The sequence below is a fragment of the Mirounga angustirostris genome, unplaced genomic scaffold, assembly GCF_029215605.1.
Source record: "Mirounga angustirostris isolate CCGP_5_RB_7025 unplaced genomic scaffold, mMirAng1.0.hap1 SCAF_2, whole genome shotgun sequence".
In the NCBI taxonomy this organism is placed as follows: Eukaryota; Metazoa; Chordata; class Mammalia; order Carnivora; family Phocidae; genus Mirounga; species Mirounga angustirostris.
Window position 1 is genome coordinate 130,404,881 of NW_026991710.1, and position 18,191 is coordinate 130,423,071.

Consider the following 18,191-nt stretch of genomic DNA (forward strand, 5'->3'; position numbering starts at 1 on the left):
CCCCGCCCCAATCTTTGAGAAAATGCAAGATGTTTCTGAAAAAAGCAAAAACAAAAGCCATGTGGCTATGGGAAAAATTAAGATGTGCTGCCCTCTAGTATTTACCAGAACTAACTTTTTAATTAAGCCTCTGGTAATTCTAACAAGACTTTTACATTATTGCCCCATTTAATCCTAACAGCAACTTTGCAATAACTTGTATTGGTATTCTCATTTTACAGTGAGTAAAGAGACAATAAGCTGACCAAGTTTGCACAGCTAGGAAGTGGCAGAGCTAAGTCAAACTGAGGTGCTCTGGCTGAAAATTTCATACTTTTTAAAATGCTGTGCTACAATGACTTGGTTTCCATTTATAATTAGGAAAATTCTGTTGAAAGTCAAAATGGCTTGCCCAGTGCATTTCCCATACTGTGGATTTAAAATTTTTTTTAAAGAGAATTTTTTTTAAAGATTTTATTTATTTATTTGTCAGAGAGAAAAAAGAGAGTGTACAAGCAGAGGGAGTGGCAGGCAGAGGGAGAAGCAGGCTCCCTGCTGAGCAAGGGGTCTGACGCAGGACTCCATCCCAGGACCCTGGGATCATGACCTAAGCTGAAGGCAGAAGCTTAACCGACTGAGCCACCCAGGCGTCCCGGATTTTAATTTTTTTTAAAAAATTTTACTTATTTGACAGAGAGAGAGCAAAAGCAGGGAGAGCAGCAGGCAGAGGGAGAGGGAGACCCAGAGCAGGGAGCCCAATGCGGGGCTCGATCCCAGGACCCTGGGATCATGACCTGAGCTGAAGGCAGATGCTTAACCAACTGAGCCACCCAGGCACTGCTGTGGATTTTAATTTTTGTATTTGTTCATGATAGCACCAAATGAGAGAAAAATAAAGTTAAGAAACAGAATAAATCACAGTATTAATCTTTAGGATCAATGCGATTTTTCTGACAACCTAAGGATTTGGTAATTAAGTTCATTTAAAAAAAATAAAAACACATTTTTATATATAGTGGTCAACACAGATCTCAGGTTCTCCCTAGCTCCTGCTTACCCATTAATGTAATTTTCTTTCTTTCTTTTTTTTTTTAAAGATTTATTTATTTGAGAGAGAGAGTGAGAGAGCATGGGCAGGAGGGGCAGAGGGAGAGGGAGAGAGAACCTCAAGCTGACTTTGCGCTGATATTGAGGCACGGGGCTCAATATCACAACCCTGAGATCACCACTGGGGCTCAAACTAAGAGTCAGATGTTTCACTGTGCCACCGATGAGCCCCTGATGTAATTTTCTTAAGCTGCTGCTAGTTGGAAATCACAGTAGTTCCTGTTTCTGCTCAGAGGAAGTGGTTTTGATCCCTACTTTCTCTAGTAGCTTCTTCTGGGAGCAGGGGCTGGTTTGAAGTTCTGTTTACTTACTCCAAGCATCTGTTCAATTTCTGATAACTGGTGGAGCTCTTAATGATTGCTGGCAACATGAGCCATATTGGCATTAGGCTACATTTATCTGAAAAGTGTAAGGCATAGTAAAATCCAGTTGGCCTATATGATAAAAATAATTTAAACCTTGTGCTCTGTAGATCAGCAGTGATCATATAATCGTTGATGGCAGTATCTTTGTTACTTCTGCTTTTTTCTTCGCTAACTCCTTTTCACTTATTTGTGTTTTATATTTTTTTTTGTTTTTCTTTTCTCTTTTTAAATTTTGCCTCCCTTTTTTGTAGCTAAGGCTTTCTAAAGGTACTACTTAATTGATCAGTGACATTAAATGAAGTTCCCAGCATCCATTGTGGAGCAGAACTTTGTGGGCAGGACCACAGTGGTCAACAAATGTAGCAGCCACAACTGTTTTTGGTTTCTTGAAACGCAAAGAAATCCTTCATAGATCTCAGGTGCTTCATGTCATAAACACTGTTTTTGAATTTTGTTTCAGGAACTGCAACCATGAATGAAGAAAACATAGATGGAACAAATGGATGCAGTAAAGTCAGAACTGGTACTCAAAATGAAGCAGCATTACTTGCTTTGATGGAAAAGACTGGTTACAACATGGTTCAAGAAAATGGGCAAAGGAAATTTGGTGGTCCTCCTCCAGGTATGGATTTATGTTAAAAAATACTGACTCTTTAATGTACATTATGTATATATATCCACAAATACCCCACACAATAGTTCTTTCCTTATAACTGCTTTAAGACCTTAGCAATCGTTTTTAGTGTTGTGAGGGAGAAGAGATAGATTATATGTGTTATGCATGTTTGACCCTTACATTTTTTTCAACTCTGCTCTTTGTTTAAGAAATAGTAAGGAGGGGCGCCTGGGTGGCTCAGTCGGTTAAGAAATAGTAAGGAAGTTTTTTTTTTTTTTTTCAATTTTTTATTAAATTCTAGTTAGTTCACATAGTGTAATGTTGGTTTCAGGAGTAGAATTTAGTGATTCATCATTTACATATAATATCCAGTGCTCAGCGCAACAAGTGCCCTCCCTAATAACTATCACCTCTTTAAACCCCCCTGTCCCCTGGCCTGCCTCTCTTCCAGCAACCCTCAGTTTATTCTCTATAGTTAATAGCCTCTTATGGTTTGCTTCCCTCTCTTTTTTTTTCCCCCCTTCCCCTATGTTCATCTGTTTTGTTTCTTAAATTCCACATATGAGTGAAATCATATGGTATTTGTCTTTTTCTGACTGACTTATTTCACTTAGCATAGTACATTCTAGCTCCATCCATGTTGTGGCAAATGGCAAGATTTCATTCTTTTTGACGGCTGAGTAATATTCCATGTATATGTATACCACCACATCTTTTTTATCCATTCATCAGTTGACAGACATTTGGGCTCATTCCATAATTCGGCTATCACTGATAATGCTGCTGTAAATATTGGGGTGATGTGCCCCTTCAAATCAGTATTTTTGTATCCTTTGGGTAAATAACCTAGTAGGGCAATTGCTGGGTCATATGGTAGTCCTATTTTTAATTTTTTGAGAAACTTCCTGTTTTCCAGAATGGCTGCACAAGTTTGTATTACCACCAACAGTGTAAGAGGGTTCCCCTTTCTTGGCATCTTTGCCAACATTTGTTCTTTCTTGTGTTGTTAATTTCAGCCATTCTGACAGGTGTGAAGTGGTATCTCATTGTAGTTTTGATTTGTATTTTCCTGTTGATTAGTGATATTGAGCATCTTTTCATGTCTGTTGGCCATATGGATGTCTTCTTTGGAAAAATGTCTATTCATGTCTTCTGCCCATTTCTTGACTGGATTATTTGTTTTTTGGGGGGTGTTGAGTTTGATAAGTTCTTTATAGATTTTGGATACTAACCCTTTATCAGATATGTCATTTAAATATCTTTTCCCATTCTGTAGGCTGACTTTTAGTTTTGTTGATTGTTTCCTTCACTGTGCAGAAGCTTTTTATCTTGATGAAATCTCAGTAGTTCATTTTTGCTTTTGTTTTCTTTGCCTCTGGAGATGTGTCTAGTAAGAAGTTGCTACAGCTGGGATACTTGAGTGGCTCAGTTGGTTAGGCATCTGACTCTTGATTTCAGCTCAGGTCACGATCAGGGTCATGAGATCAAGCCCCACATTGGGCTCCGTACTCAATGCGGAGTCCGCTTGAGATTCTCCCTCTCCCTTTGCCCCTCCCCCTGCTTATGCTTGCATGTGCGCTCTCTCTCTCTCCAAATAAATAAATAAAAATATTTAAAAAAAAAAGTTGCTATGGCTGAGGTCAAAGAGGTTGCTGCCATGTTCACTTCTAGGATTTTGGTGTTTTCCTTTCTCACACTTAGGTCTTTCATGCATTTTGAATTTATTTTTGTGTGTGGTAAAAGAAAGGGGTCCAGTTTCATTCTTCTGAATGTTGTTGTCCAGTTTTCCCAACACCATTTGCTGAAGAGACTGTTTTTTTTTCCATTGGATATTCTTTCCTGCTTTGTCAAAGATTAGTTGACCATATAGTTGTGGGTCCATTTCTGGGTTTTCTGTTCTGTTCCATTGATCTATGTGTTTATTTTTGTGCCAGTACCATACTGTCTTGATGACTATAGCTTTGTAATATAACTCGAAGTCCAGAATTGTGTTGCCTTCAGCTTTTTCTTTTTCAAGATTGCTTTGGCTATTTGGGGTCTTTTGTGGTTGGTTCCATACAAATTTTAGGATTGTTTATTCTAGCTCTGTGAAAAATACTGGTGGATGGAATGCCTTAATGGTTCAGTTGGTTAAGTGTCTGCCTTTGGCTCAGGACGTGATCCCAGAGTCCCAGGATGAAACTCCATGTTGGGCTCCCTGCTCAGTGGGGAGTCTGCTTCTCCCTCTGACCCTCCCCCGTCTCGTGCTCTCTCTCTCTCAAATAAATAAATAAAATCTTCTAAAAAAAGAAAAATGCTGGTGGTATTTTGATAGGGATTAAATTAAATGTGTAGCTTGCTTCAGGTAGTATAGACATTTTAACATTATTTGTTCTAACAATCCATGAGCATGGAATGTTTTTCCATTTCTTTGTGTCCTCTTCATTTTCTTCCATGAGCATTCTATAGTTTTCAGAGTATAGATCTTTTACCTCTTTGGTTAGGTTTATTCCTAGGTATCCTATGGTTTTTGGTGCAGTTGTAAATGGGATAAATTCCTTGATTTCTTTTTCTGCTTCTTTATTATCAGTGTATAGAAATGCAACAGATTTCTGTACATTGATTTTATATCTTGCGACTTGGCTGAATTTGTGTATTAGTTCTAGCAACTTTTGTTGGAGTCTTTCAGGTTTTCTAGTTGGGTTTATAAAGAAGTCAGGATTGGGTCACTGGGGAAAAGAGTACTTTAGCTATTAAAGGGGAGGTTGTTTTTGGGAGGATTTTGAAAGCAGTGAGTAGAGAGGAGTGGTGTTTATACTAGAGGCAAACCAGATGGAAACCGCTATATAAATATGATGTCCTGCCTTTCTACTGGTAGCCGGTGTAATTGATTTGCTCAGAACCCTCCAATTAACTTTCTACTAGATGTAAAATAAAATCTTGACCTCTGGCCACAGGGATGGCAACACTGACCACCACTTTAATTCTGCCTCAGGTATGCGTTAGCCGTACAGGTCTGCGCACTGTATGTTGTCCTAATGTATAAAACACTTGCTCTTTCTTAATGATATATTGTGAAGGTTTATTCCCTCATTTTTCTTTCAGGTCTCCGCTTCAACCTCATATGCGCAGAGAAGGTTTACCTGACTACCAAAAATACCAACTCTTCTGTGGCTTTTTCTTCATAGCATTTACCAATCATTGTCTCTTTTCTCTATTGAATATAAGCCTTATGAGGGAAGGGTCTTCTGTTTTGTTCACTGCTGTATCGTCAACATCTAGAATAGTGCACAGCACATAGAAGGCACAGTAAATTTGTGGAATGAATGAGTCATTGAGTAGTGCATATAAATATCTTACTAGAATTTGTTTATTTTTGTCTTTCAGGTTGGGAAGGTCCACCTCCACCTAGAGGCTGTGAAGTTTTTGTAGGAAAAATACCTCGTGATATGTATGAAGATGAGTTAGTTCCTGTATTTGAAAGAGCTGGAAAGATATATGAATTTCGACTTATGATGGAATTTAGTGGTGAAAATCGAGGGTATGCTTTTGTGATGTACACTACAAAAGAAGAGGCCCAATTAGCCATCAGAATTCTTAATAATTATGAGATTCGACCAGGGAAGTTTATTGGTGTGTGTGTAAGCTTGGATAATTGCAGATTATTTATTGGAGCTATTCCTAAGGAAAAGAAGAAAGAAGAAATTTTGGATGAAATGAAGAAAGTTACAGAAGGAGTTGTAGATGTCATTGTTTATCCAAGTGCAACTGATAAGACCAAAAATCGTGGTTTTGCATTTGTTGAATATGAATCTCACAGAGCTGCTGCTATGGCTAGGAGAAAACTAATTCCAGGTAAACTTGTCCTTCTAAAGTTTATTTTTTCATATTAACCTTATTGTAAATATGGAAAAATGACAGCATCTCATAGATCAATATTTTGAAAATATATAATGCCCTTAAAGAGGTATAGAGATTTTTTGACTAAGGAAGTAAAATAAAGGGTTCTAAAAAGACAAGAAGTTGTTCCTATAAAATGAGTCATTATCTGTAATAATATACTAATTTACTGAATATATATGCTTTTATTGTGGTGGTGTTGTTTGATAAAAATCCAAAGGACAGTACCTGATCTTTTGATAAAGGCCTTTTTTTTTTTTTTTAAGCTCTAACCCATTTCAGAGAGAGAGAGAGACAGCATGAACAGGGGGTGAGGGAAGGAGAGGGGCAGAGGGAGAAGGAGAAGCAGGCTCCCCACCAATGCAGGGCTCCATCCCAAGACCCTGAGAACATGACCTGAGCCAAAGGCAGATGCTTAACTGACTGAGCCACCCAGGCATCCTGATAAAAGTCTATTTTTGAAATGTATTTGTTCTGTTGATTCTTGAAATGAATTCCACTGTAAGTTCTGGCTGGGTTTGCCTTAGTAAAAACTTTCATGGAAGTTTTCATGTGAAAAACTAGTGTTTAACCAAATACACTGATAGGTATTTGAGTTCTTGCTTCTTTGGAGAAAGTTTTACTTAATAGTTTTTGACTTTTAGTTGTTTTAATTGTCTTCAGGTTAATTTATTTTTTTACAGGTACATTCCAACTATGGGGCCATACCATTCAGGTAGATTGGGCTGACCCGGAGAAAGAGGTTGATGAGGAAACCATGCAGAGAGTTAAAGTTCTCTATGTAAGAAATTTAATGATCTCAACTACCGAGGAAACTATTAAAGCAGAATTCAACAAATTCAAACCTGGTGCAGTTGAACGAGTAAAGAAACTTAGAGATTATGCTTTTGTTCACTTCTTCAACCGAGAAGATGCAGTGGCTGCTATGTCTGTTATGAATGGAAAATGCATTGATGGAGCAAGTATTGAGGTAACACTGGCAAAACCAGTAAATAAAGAAAACACTTGGAGACAGCATCTTAATGGTCAGATTAGCCCTAATTCTGAAAACCTGATTGTGTTTGCTAACAAGGAAGAGAGCCACCCAAAAACTCTAGGCAAACCGCCAACTCTTCCAGCTCGTCTCAATGGTCAGCATAGCCCAAGCCCCCCCGAAATTGAAAGATGCACTTACCCATTTTTTCCTGGAACAAAGCTTACTCCAATTAGTATGTATTCTTTAAAATCCAATCATTTCAATTCTGCAGTAATGCATTTGGATTATTACTGCAACAAAAATAATTGGGCACCACCAGAATATTATTTATATTCAACAACAAGTCAAGATGGGAAAGTACTCTTGGTATATAAAATTGTTATTCCTGCTATTGCAAATGGATCCCAGAGTTACTTTATGCCAGACAAGCTCTGTACTACGTTAGAAGATGCAAAGGAACTGGCAGCCCAGTTTACATTACTTCATTTGGGTAAGTTTAAAAATACTTTAAATAATTATTGTAGAATATGAAACTAGGAAATACAGTTATTATAAATTACTTTGAATTCGTGGTATTTAACATAAATGTTACCTCAATTTTGTGAATTCATGGTAAATTTTGTTGAGACTTTTCTCTCGTATAATCTTCCTATATTTAGCTTTTTAAACATTACTTAGGGGAAAATTTGGTTTTGATTTACTCTTACAGAGTGCATGATCTTATTTCATTAATTTATTGTTTTTGTAATGACTTATCCTCATTTAATAATTTCTATGTAAGTTATAGGATGTTACTTAAACCAATTTGTAAGAGTGTCCCTGCATCTTTGGTGAAGTCTACACAGTAATCATTTTGGGGGACAGCGGTAGGGAGTTGGTAAAATCAGAGGTATTTCAGATGGGTTATGTGTAGACACAGCCTTATGCTCACCAATCTGGAAATTTGTCATTATTACTCATAAAAGACAAAAAGCATCACTAAGAGATGTTTATGACCATTCTCTTCTTTAATTTCATGCTTTTAAAAAAGTAAGTTTCTCTAATGCCTTTGAGGGATAGTTAAAAAGGCTTTGGTAACAAAAGAGTTTGCATTGTGAAGGAAGAGATGCAATATCACTCTGATATTTCTTTTGTTTTTTATTATGTTAGCCTCCCCCCACCACCACTTTTTCTGTTTTTTAACGCAGCTATAAATAGCAGTTGGTGATTATTTTGTGCCCCAAATGATAGTTATTAGAAGAATAGTGGTTTCTTGAAAAAAACAATAAAAAGGAAGAGTCCCCAAGAAAGATTATAATTGTTTCTTTTTTTTTTTTTTAAAGATTTTATTTATTTATCTGAGAGAGAGAATGGGAGACAGAGAGCATGAGAGGGGGAGGATCAGAGGGAGAAGCAGACTCCCCGCTGAGCAGGGAGCCCAATGTGGGACTCGATCCCAGGACTCCAGGACCATGACCCGAGCCGAAGGCAGTCGCTTAACCAACTGAGCCACCCAGGCGCCCTATAATTGTTTCTTAATTATAATTGTCAAACTCTTAGCTTAACATTGATGATTTGTTATATGGTTGCAGAACCATACTACTGAAGCTTATGTCTATTTAAAATTGATACTCTCAAATTTGTTAAAAAGAAGGCTGTCTAAAAGGAAAACCATTGTCAAGGGGAGAGAGAATTTTATACATTGTATAGATGTATTTTATACAGTGCTTATCCATCATAACCACTCCCACAGTATGCATATTTTTAGGAGATTCTGATCATTAGAATTTTAGGCCTGAAGGTAGGATTTCTTTCAAAAAAACTTTTCGGTAGTATCTTCAATTATTAGTTGGAAACGTTTGGGAATTTTACAGTCATTGAAATTAATAAATTCTTAAGTATGATTTTCATTAATGCACAAAATAGAGGCCTTCCATTTTTTTTCTTTAAATAAAGACAATTAAGTTAAAGAAAAATTATAATAACAGCAAATAATTCAAATTAGGGCTCTTAGAAGAAATGGATCAAATTATTTTTTTGGAGTGGAATACAGGTAATTAGCTGCTGAGCAAGATTTTCTCAAGATACTTGTATCTGATCTAACATAGTAATGCTGAAACATATTTCTATCCCTACTCAGTTTCCTTACAAATTTAACTTGGCTTAAATTTCCAAGATTCTTAAAATATAGTCTTTTTTTTTTTTTTTTTTTTTAAAGATTTTATTTATTTATTTGAGAGAGAGAGAATGAGACAGAGCAAGTACATGAGAGGGGGGAGGGTCAGAGGGAGAAGCAGACTCCCTGCCGAGCAGGGAGCCCGATGCGGGACTCGATCCAGGGACTCCAGGATCATGACCTGAGCCGAAGGCAGTCGCTTAACCAACTGAGCCACCCAGGCACCCTCTTAAAATATAGTCTTAGTTTATGTCAGATTTTCTATTTAGACATGATATGCCCATCTGGTTATCCCATAAAGAAGATCAGATGTTATATGGAACCAGAGGTTTTTCATCAGCTTTTAATTCCATTATTAAGATGGTTTTTACTTGAGTCCTAGGACCATAGTTAATTTGTATTGACCTTATAGTTCCCAAAGAGAACCCCTGTTCAGGTATAGTATTCCCAACTTGATTTTGTTATTTAGGGATGAAATTAGCTTCAATAAATGAAATACTTAGAGGGCACAGTTTGCTTTAGTCATCTATTTCAGATTTTATCAACCTTATATAAAAAGCTCCTTATAATAAAACAATGGACAATTTGTGTTTCAAATATTTTCTCAGTTTCTAATTAGCATCAGAGAGAATACCTAAGATCCAAATATAAGCCAAAAATTTTAATTAAACACTAGGGCTTGGATGCACTACACGAGGCTTGAGGCCTTGTCTACAGGAAGTAACATAAAAATCCTTACTGCAGTTGACTAGAAATGTGAGTGAAGGTTGAGTAGAGGCAGCTGAGGAGAAGGAGGGATAGATTTTAAGGAAGTAGAAGAATCAGAAATCAGGGGTCTAGAAATCTTTAATCAGAAAACAAATGCCTGACCTTTGGAGGTTATTAAAGTAGGGCAGGAACTATAGATAGCCAGGAGGTTACATGTTGCTATATGGGAGATTAAGGTATATATAGATTGAATATTGTTGTAGCAGTATTCTGGTTTGCTTTTTACTTCTGTTAATATTGGAGTCTCTGGGCTTTAAAGAGTTGATGCCTTTTTAGGTGCAGATCTAAAGGTTGCAGGGTTTTATTCGTTGGTTTAAGGGTTGAGATCAGTTGGTGGTAGTGGTGTATTCTTAGTGGTGTGTTCTTCTTATCCTGCTAAATATTTACATGTTGCAAGCATTGGATTTTTCTGAGATCTTGAGAGGTTGTTATTGGTTCCTGGAGTCTCTCAAATAGAGTTCATTAAATATTAAATCATCTTTTGTCTCTGTTTTCTAAAGATTTGAATGTACCTCTGTAGATAGTGAATTTAACTATGGTTTTAAGATGTTTTCTTTGGGTGTAGTAATTTTTTTCTTTTTTAAGTTTGTTTTGATACTCTTCTGTTAACCCTTTCAGTTTGATGCTATTTTGAGCATTATTATCCAGTCTTACCTTGATGATCTTTGACTATTACATGTAATATAGTCATTTACCTTTTTATTTCAGAGTCCTTTAAGAATGTACTTTTAATATCCACGTTGTTTTGGTGTTACTATGCCCCTTTTTTGAGTTTGTAAAATAAAAGAGAAAAAGTTAGACTTCAGTTAAAGGATTATCATTGGTGTTATGAGGAAAATAGTTTTCTTATAAAGGGATTATAATAGGTACCTAAACGAGTACTAGAGATCAGTGAGTTTACTTCTAGTGACCATTTAATGCTCTTAGCAGAATCCCAAAAGTTCTTGGTGGGTAGTACTTTAAAAATCAATTTTTAAAAAATTTGGGTTTTTTGGTCCTGTTTAAAGTGAACTCTGTTTTAAGCAAAATATCCCTAATAGAAGAAGCTAAAAGCTGGGATTAATGCCAAAATTGAACCCTCTTTTTTTTTTTTTTTTAACTTCAAAGTTGGAGACTGTCTTCATCTTCATAATGTCTGAGAATGATCTCCCTAACCTCGCTGGAAACTGATCACCCAACCAACGGGATAAGAAATGTCACCTGTTTATATTTAGGCACCTATAATATGTGGGATACATAGTGGGCTTAATACGTAGAATACATACTTGTGGGCTAAGAGATAGATAGGTTCTATGCTAAGTAGTTGATGTATGGAGATATCGTGGGTAATTCAGTATCATATCTCTTTTTTTCTGTTTCACAATTTGGTATTTGTTTAATAATGGATCAGACTATCAGTGTGAATAATCTTGCTTTTCCTAAAATTTGCCTCTGTTTTGAGTATGGGCCTTCCAATTTTGCCACTGCTTTCCCCTGGAGGATTCTTCACCACGTAGGAGTGGGATAAGCAAAATCAAGGAGATAAAGGAAGGTCCTGGAGAATTATAGTTTTGAAGAAAGAAAGTCCTGGAGAACACTTACTGGAAGGAGGGAGGTAGCCTCAAGTGTGTATTGACAGTTCACCTTGTTATATAATTTATTAGTAACTAATTGAAGGCAAGGCATTTCTCTTCTTACTTCTGTGTTTGTGTAATACTGACACAAGTGGCAGTTTGTTACTTGTATGAACCACACAAAGCTTTCAAACAGGAGTAAAGAACCTCTGTCACAGACCAGCTTGTGCCATTGATTTAATTTCATCTGACTTGTATACTATTGTTTTGGCTATGACGAAGTTTGTTAAAGAACAAATTTTCTTGAATGCCTCTCATGTGCTGAGTATACTTTTGTAGCCTTCAGGGGTTAAATATAAATGAAACTTTGTTTTTGGTCTTAAGGAGTCATCATCTATTGAAGAAGGCAGAGACAAACTCTGCAGAAGTTTTGAGGGTACAAAGAAAGGGCACACCTCCCACCTGATTTGAGTTGTAAATCTTGAGGAGAGTTTATGGGCAGAGGGGCACAATATGAGCAAATACCTGCTAGAAAAATAGCATGTTGGGGGGTTAATGGCAAACAGTTGTGTATAGTGTTTGCTTTGGTGATTTCAGTTGGATTTTAAGGATTAGAAATTGAAAAGATGTGGACATTAATTAATTGAAATTTCATCAGTTTTGCTTTTTAAAACTTTGCAAGTTTTTTTAGTACAACTGTGTTGGCTTTAGTTGCTTTTCTTCTGAGCAAGTGATTTTTTCTGGATGAATCCATCCTAACTTGTGTGGACTATTTTATGTGTCATCTTTCTACTATCTCCTGTACTTGAAAAGTATTCATTTTGTGGCTGACTTGCATATTGCTTCTCATATTTGACTTTGTAATGACATACTCATTAGAATTTTTAATATTTTCTGGTCATAGAGTGGTAAAATATTTAGATATATATTCTAAGCATGATAGCCATTATCTTTGCTATCCCTTTAATATCATTAAAATTAGGTTTTGATTTTTGCTACCACTTGTAATTTGGTTGAAAGTTATAAAATAGAAGACACAATAGGATGAAAGTAAAACTTCTGAGAAGTTTTAATCTGAAAAATAACTGGTGCTTTTTTTTCTTACGAGCTATATTATTTCCAGATTGATGGGCAGAAATGCAAAAATAAAATTTTGATTTAAAAAATTTGCTAACAAACTGCTTTGAAACAGAGAAACTTTTTTTTTTAATTTAGGAAATAATTTTGGGAGACAAGCTAAATATATATAATGGTTGTATCATAACGAAATTTATTATAAATAATTAAAAGAAAAATAATGCTTTTAGAAAGTTATTTTTTCCAGTTTTAATTACAGACCTAACTTCGATGATACTATTTCAAATTGATGTTTTAAAGAAAAATAATTTGCTGAATTTGCTTTAAAATTCGCCTAGTTAAATAAGAAGTAGGAATAGCATCAACATGTGTACATTAATTTGTTTTCATATGACCAAATAATGAAATGAAAATTCCATTAACTCAACTATGTGTCTTTGACCCTCCAGAGGGCCCAGTGCTAATGAAAATGTATTTTTGTTCCTCTTGAAACATACTATTTTTTCCTGCAATATCATCATCTGGTATTACTCATAATTCTTATTAATACTTTTGTATTAATGAACCATAATTATCATGGAGTTAGAATGTGAGAGAAGCAACTTATTAACACAGAGTATTGAGTGAAAATATAAGGACCTGTAGCCTCAACCACCAACAAACCGTGACCTTGGATGGCAAATGAATCATTCACTCTTTGTGCACCTCCATGCCTTCACCTCTAAAATATCAGGGTTTTTACTTGGTGAGCTTTAAGGATTCCTCTATCCCCCCAACTTATGGTTTTGTTTAAAATACAGTAAAAAATCTTATGTAGGACCAGAAATAATATTTGAATTTTTTATATATACCAAAACATATATTTGAATTCAAATAGTTTAAAACCAAGAGCTGCTTTTGTAAGAATTAATTATCAGTTTAATATCCCTTTCTTTATATAATTGAAAGCTTTTATCTGTCTACTTCACGGCAGAGCAGTTGGTAAAAAAAAGGAGAGTCACCTATTTTATTTGCATGAAGACAAGTAATTGCTTTTTGGTTATTTCCTTCCCTGAATTTTTTCAGTTAAATATAATCAAAACTAAGATTTTATAAAACAGCTTAACTACTTAAAAGTTTGGAAATTTGTTTTCTTTTATAACAGAGAATCTAGGAAAATAATGATATGTATTAAAACATATCATGTGACCAGTATTTATTCCATAGTTATGTTATTAACTGGCTAATGTGATCTGTGATTTCATTTGCTTTATATATTTAATCATGTTTGATCCTTTTTTCTTTTGTATAGTTGGTTAATACATTCCTAAAATACTTGTTCTAATACACATTTTAACAGTAGCTACTGCTTTATTTTTAAATTTAATATCTGATCTTGTCATTTAATATTTAAAAAATAATGGTTTGTAAATTTTCCCCTCTTGTATCAAATGCCACAATAAATTTTGCATGTATACTCCATTCTTGGATGTCAGCAGCAGTTTATAATTTTGCCACATCATGTCTTCTAAATATATTTTTTTAGTGTGGCTTTGAAAGGAATTTCAATGTTATATTGATATTTCTCTCCTTTATGGCTTATTTTTTTGGGAGGGGTGGTTAGAATTAGCAAAATCTGTATGAAAAACTGCATTAGTCTTCTGCCTGTCATGCCCCTATTTCTGTTTCCTATTTAAAATTTAGTAGACAATAATTACTTATGCTATAGCAATATAATTTAGTGAGTGGACTAGTGAATGGAGACAAAAGGTTTTGGAAAGATGGTTTTACTGTGATGATTTTATTCAAGTAATTATCTGTGCTTTTAACTACTTTAAAATTATTCAGTGTCAGTTGCTTCCAGGCCATTTGGATAGATTACATATAGTATCTACTTTTATTAGTTAATTTCAGATATATCATCTACTGTAGAGCAATTTCCTCTGTTCTAGAGTAATACATCCTCTATGTAAGACATGGTAGTGTACTACCTCCAAGAATGGTGCTCTTACTTACGGGGATTCAAAACAAAAGAAAACAAGATAAAAAACTTTAGTCCCCCAATCTAATTAGAAGTTTTAAATCACCAGAATATTAATAAGTACTCTGATTTCCTTGCTCCCTAAATTTGTAGTATTTGCCTAAAGATATGCTAGTTACATGTGAGCCATTACTATCTCATAGTAAGTGACATTTGAACTATAAAAATGACCTGTATGTAGGTTTTTATATATATAATATAGTTCAAATTTTAAGAAAGTGATTTGTTTATATACCTTCCTGCATTGTTTTGATTCGGTAAATATCATCTGTATACCACACTGATAATGAATTCTACTATAATTGTATCTATAACTTTAGGTTAAAAAGTAAGTAGGAATGCAATCATTAGAAAACAGTCTGTTGTATTGCCTGGTAATTTGGTGAGTGTACTCTGAAATGTCTCTTTTGTTTTGTGTTTAAACAGCATAGCTTGATTTTTATATGCAGATTAACTCAAGGGATTTGCATTTGAATAAACTTGAATAAATAAAAAAAGTGTAAACTAGGATGTACAACTCCAGCTTCCTTATACAGTAGATATCTATGTTGACTGTCACTTTTTCTCTTGCACATTTTGATTTTCTTTCATTATGTTTCCTAGAAAGGATATTACTAGAAATACTTTACTTTTTTAACTTTTTTTTTGTAATCCATTTTTTTTTTTTTTTAAGATTTTAGTTATTTATTTGACAGAGGGAGACACAGCATGAGAGGGAACACAAGCAGGGGGAGTGGGAGAGGGAAAAGCAGGCTCCCCGCTGAGCCAGGAGCCCAATGTGCAGCTCCATTGCAAGACCCTGGGATCATGACCTGAGCCAGGGGCAGATGCTTAATGACTGAGCCACCCAGGCACCCTTGTAATCCTGTTTTGTATGTAGATTTTTGTAAGACTGCAGTGCAAGCCCATTAACTTAGTATTTTTTTTTGTTACCTTTGTTTTCATAATACGTTTTTCAGTCACTGGCTAGGTTATGGGATAAACAAATCAGTTTGCAGCTTTTGTGCCATATATGTGTATGGCTTTTTTTTTTTTTTTTCTTCCACTACTGTGTTAATTTTTGGTTCAAGAATGACCAAATCAGTAGTTACGAATTTATGAAAATTACAGATTATTTTGAGCACAGAATTTATAAGACTCCAAGTGAGCCATTGTGAATCTTTGGAAAAAAAGGTTTAAAGTTATATTCTGCACTAACTAAAGTTAATAATTTTTTTTTTTTTTAAGATTTTATTTATTTATTTGAGAAAGAGAATGAGAGACAGAGAGCGTGAGAGGGAGGAGGGTCAGAGGGAGAAGCAGACTCCCCGCCGAGCAGGGAGCCCAATGCGGGACTCGATCCTGGGACTCCAGGATCATGACCTGAGCTGAAGGCAGTCGCTTAACCAACTGAGCCACCCAGGCGCCCAAAGTTAATAATTTTTACCAAAAGTAAAAAACTAATTCAAGCAGGGACATGTTTATTAATTTAAATGATTCTTACCTGTGTGTATTATGTCTCCATGTTTCCTTGAGCTCTCACAAATCAAGTTTCCTTGAGTGATTAAGAATCCCTTAGGGATTCCTTGGTATGAAACTTAGCTTTATCAAGTACAGAAATAGTGATGGTACTAGAGCATTGGAAAGCTTATTCCTTTTCTCTTAAGAACTAGAGGGAAAAAGGAGATACTAAGCAAAAATAGGATTACTTGCCCCATGAAAGCACTCTCCTAGCTTCTGAGGGGGATTTACAGATATGAAATAGTCATAATTGTTTTTCCTTTTTTGTTTCTTAAATTTTTATCCTATGATTTACTTAGTAGTAGACAAGATTTTTTAGCTTCTTGTATTGCAGTGCAGCTAGGATATCTGTGCTTTTTCTGTTCTTTTTGCAATCATCTACTTTTATTTATGTACCAGTGTTTTTTAAAAAACTTCTCTTCTGTTGGCTTTTAAAAATCTTTGTACTTTATTTTTACTTATTTATTTATTTGTATTTATTGTAGTTCATGTGCAAACAAGAAGGAGTTGCTGCATTAGTGAACATGACTTGGGGAGGGAGATGGACAAGCTTTTTCATCAGTCCTCTAAGGCTTCAGAAAGTAGGTTGGTGATGTCAGGCACTCTTTCATTTGAATTGGTAACTAAGGGCATGATTCCATTGCCTTAAGATTTTAAATGAATTTTCAGGTAATTTTTATTTTCATTTCCTTCAATGACAAGAAAAATTTCATTTTCATTTCTATGACAAAAATTCTATAGTCAACTCCCAAATATTTATGTTTAGATATGAGGTATGAATAAACCAAAACTTAATAATCCAAGTATAATTGGCTTATTTATTTAATTATAGTTATTTATCCCAGGATGCTGTTTACATGTATGGTTCATCAATTCAGGGACTTTACATACATTCTAAAGCCCTGTTATAAAACCCAGCTTAGGAAAAGTTGGAAACTTCTCCTCAGCTCAGTTTCCTGTTGGGGAGGATGGCATTTTCTCATGCTGGTGGAGTGCACAGACTTAAGTAGAATATTCATCGTCCCTCTGTCTTATCTCTTTTTTTTTTGCTGGTAATGGACAGGTTATTCACTTTAATCCTTACTTCATTTTATGAAAGATGTGAAGTGGATTATTAAAAATGTGTAAAATACGAAAGGATTCAAATTTTAAAGATTTATTTATTTATTTTAGAGAGAGAGCACACACGAGCTAGGGAGGGGCAGAGTTGGAGAAGAGAGAATCTCAAGCAGACTCCCCGGTGAGCAGGGAGCCTGATTTGGGGCTTGATCCCATGACCCTGAGATCCTGAGATCCTGAGATCCTGAGATCCTGACCTGAGCCGAAATCAAGAGTCAGATGCTAAACCGATTGAGCCATCCAGAACACCCCAAGATTCAAATTTTAAATTGAAAGAATTGAAGCAATGGGAAATTATGAGTAGGAAAATAAAGCCAAGCAAAACTAAACAATTTATTGTTTAGGGGTATATGAATATGTGGCAAAACCATAGAGAAAAGCAAGGGAATGATTAACACTTAAAAATTAGGATCATAATGGGCGCCTGGGTGGCTCAGTTGGTTAAGCTACTGCCTTTGTCTCAGGTCGTGATCCTGGAGTCCCGGGATCGAGTCCCACATCGGGCTCCCTGCTCAGCAAGGGGTCTGCTTCTCCCTCCGCCCTCTTCCCTCTCGTGCTCTGTGTCTCTCATTCTCTCTTTCAAATAAATAAATAAAATCTTTAAAAAAAAAATTAGGATCATGATTACTTTAAGGGTTAGAAGGAGAAATTGGAAAGGATGCAAGAGAGACTTCCAAGTTATTGATAATTTTCTGTTTCTAAGCCTGGGGGGTGAGTATATATTTTTATTTTGTAAATAATGTAACTATACATTTATATTTTATATATTTTTCACTTTGTATAACATACTTTTACAATTAAGTAAATAAGCTGGCAAAAAATGAAAGTTAGCCAACCAGCCAAGAGTTAAGAACTTGAATTATTTTATCAAAATTAGAGTGAGGTGTACTCTAGAGATTCTCAAATTCATATAATAGTAATATAGGAAAGTTGTGTTGTTTCCAGACCAAATATTTTTATCCTGCTCAGACTCTATGTGAAATGTTTTGTTTTCTTTTGGGCACTAGGGTTTGTTTAATTCTTGACAACTAGGGAGGACTTGGAAACTCTAATGCGAAGTAGGACAGTGAACAACTG

General features: G+C 35.3%; 1 protein-coding gene across 2 annotated transcripts in view; it reads left to right on the forward strand.

Moving 5' to 3' along the window:
* The first annotated feature begins 1,922 nt into the window (after positions 1–1,922).
* RBM46 (RNA binding motif protein 46) overlaps positions 1,923–18,191 on the forward strand; it is a 36,559-nt gene continuing 20,290 nt past the window's right edge. For both annotated transcript variants that reach the window (XM_045879372.2, XM_054508527.1), the window contains exons 1-3: positions 1,923–2,073; positions 5,434–5,901; positions 6,630–7,412. In XM_045879372.2, the coding sequence (XP_045735328.1) occupies positions 1,923–2,073; positions 5,434–5,901; positions 6,630–7,412 (1,402 nt within the window). The remainder of the gene's footprint in view (positions 2,074–5,433; positions 5,902–6,629; positions 7,413–18,191) is intronic.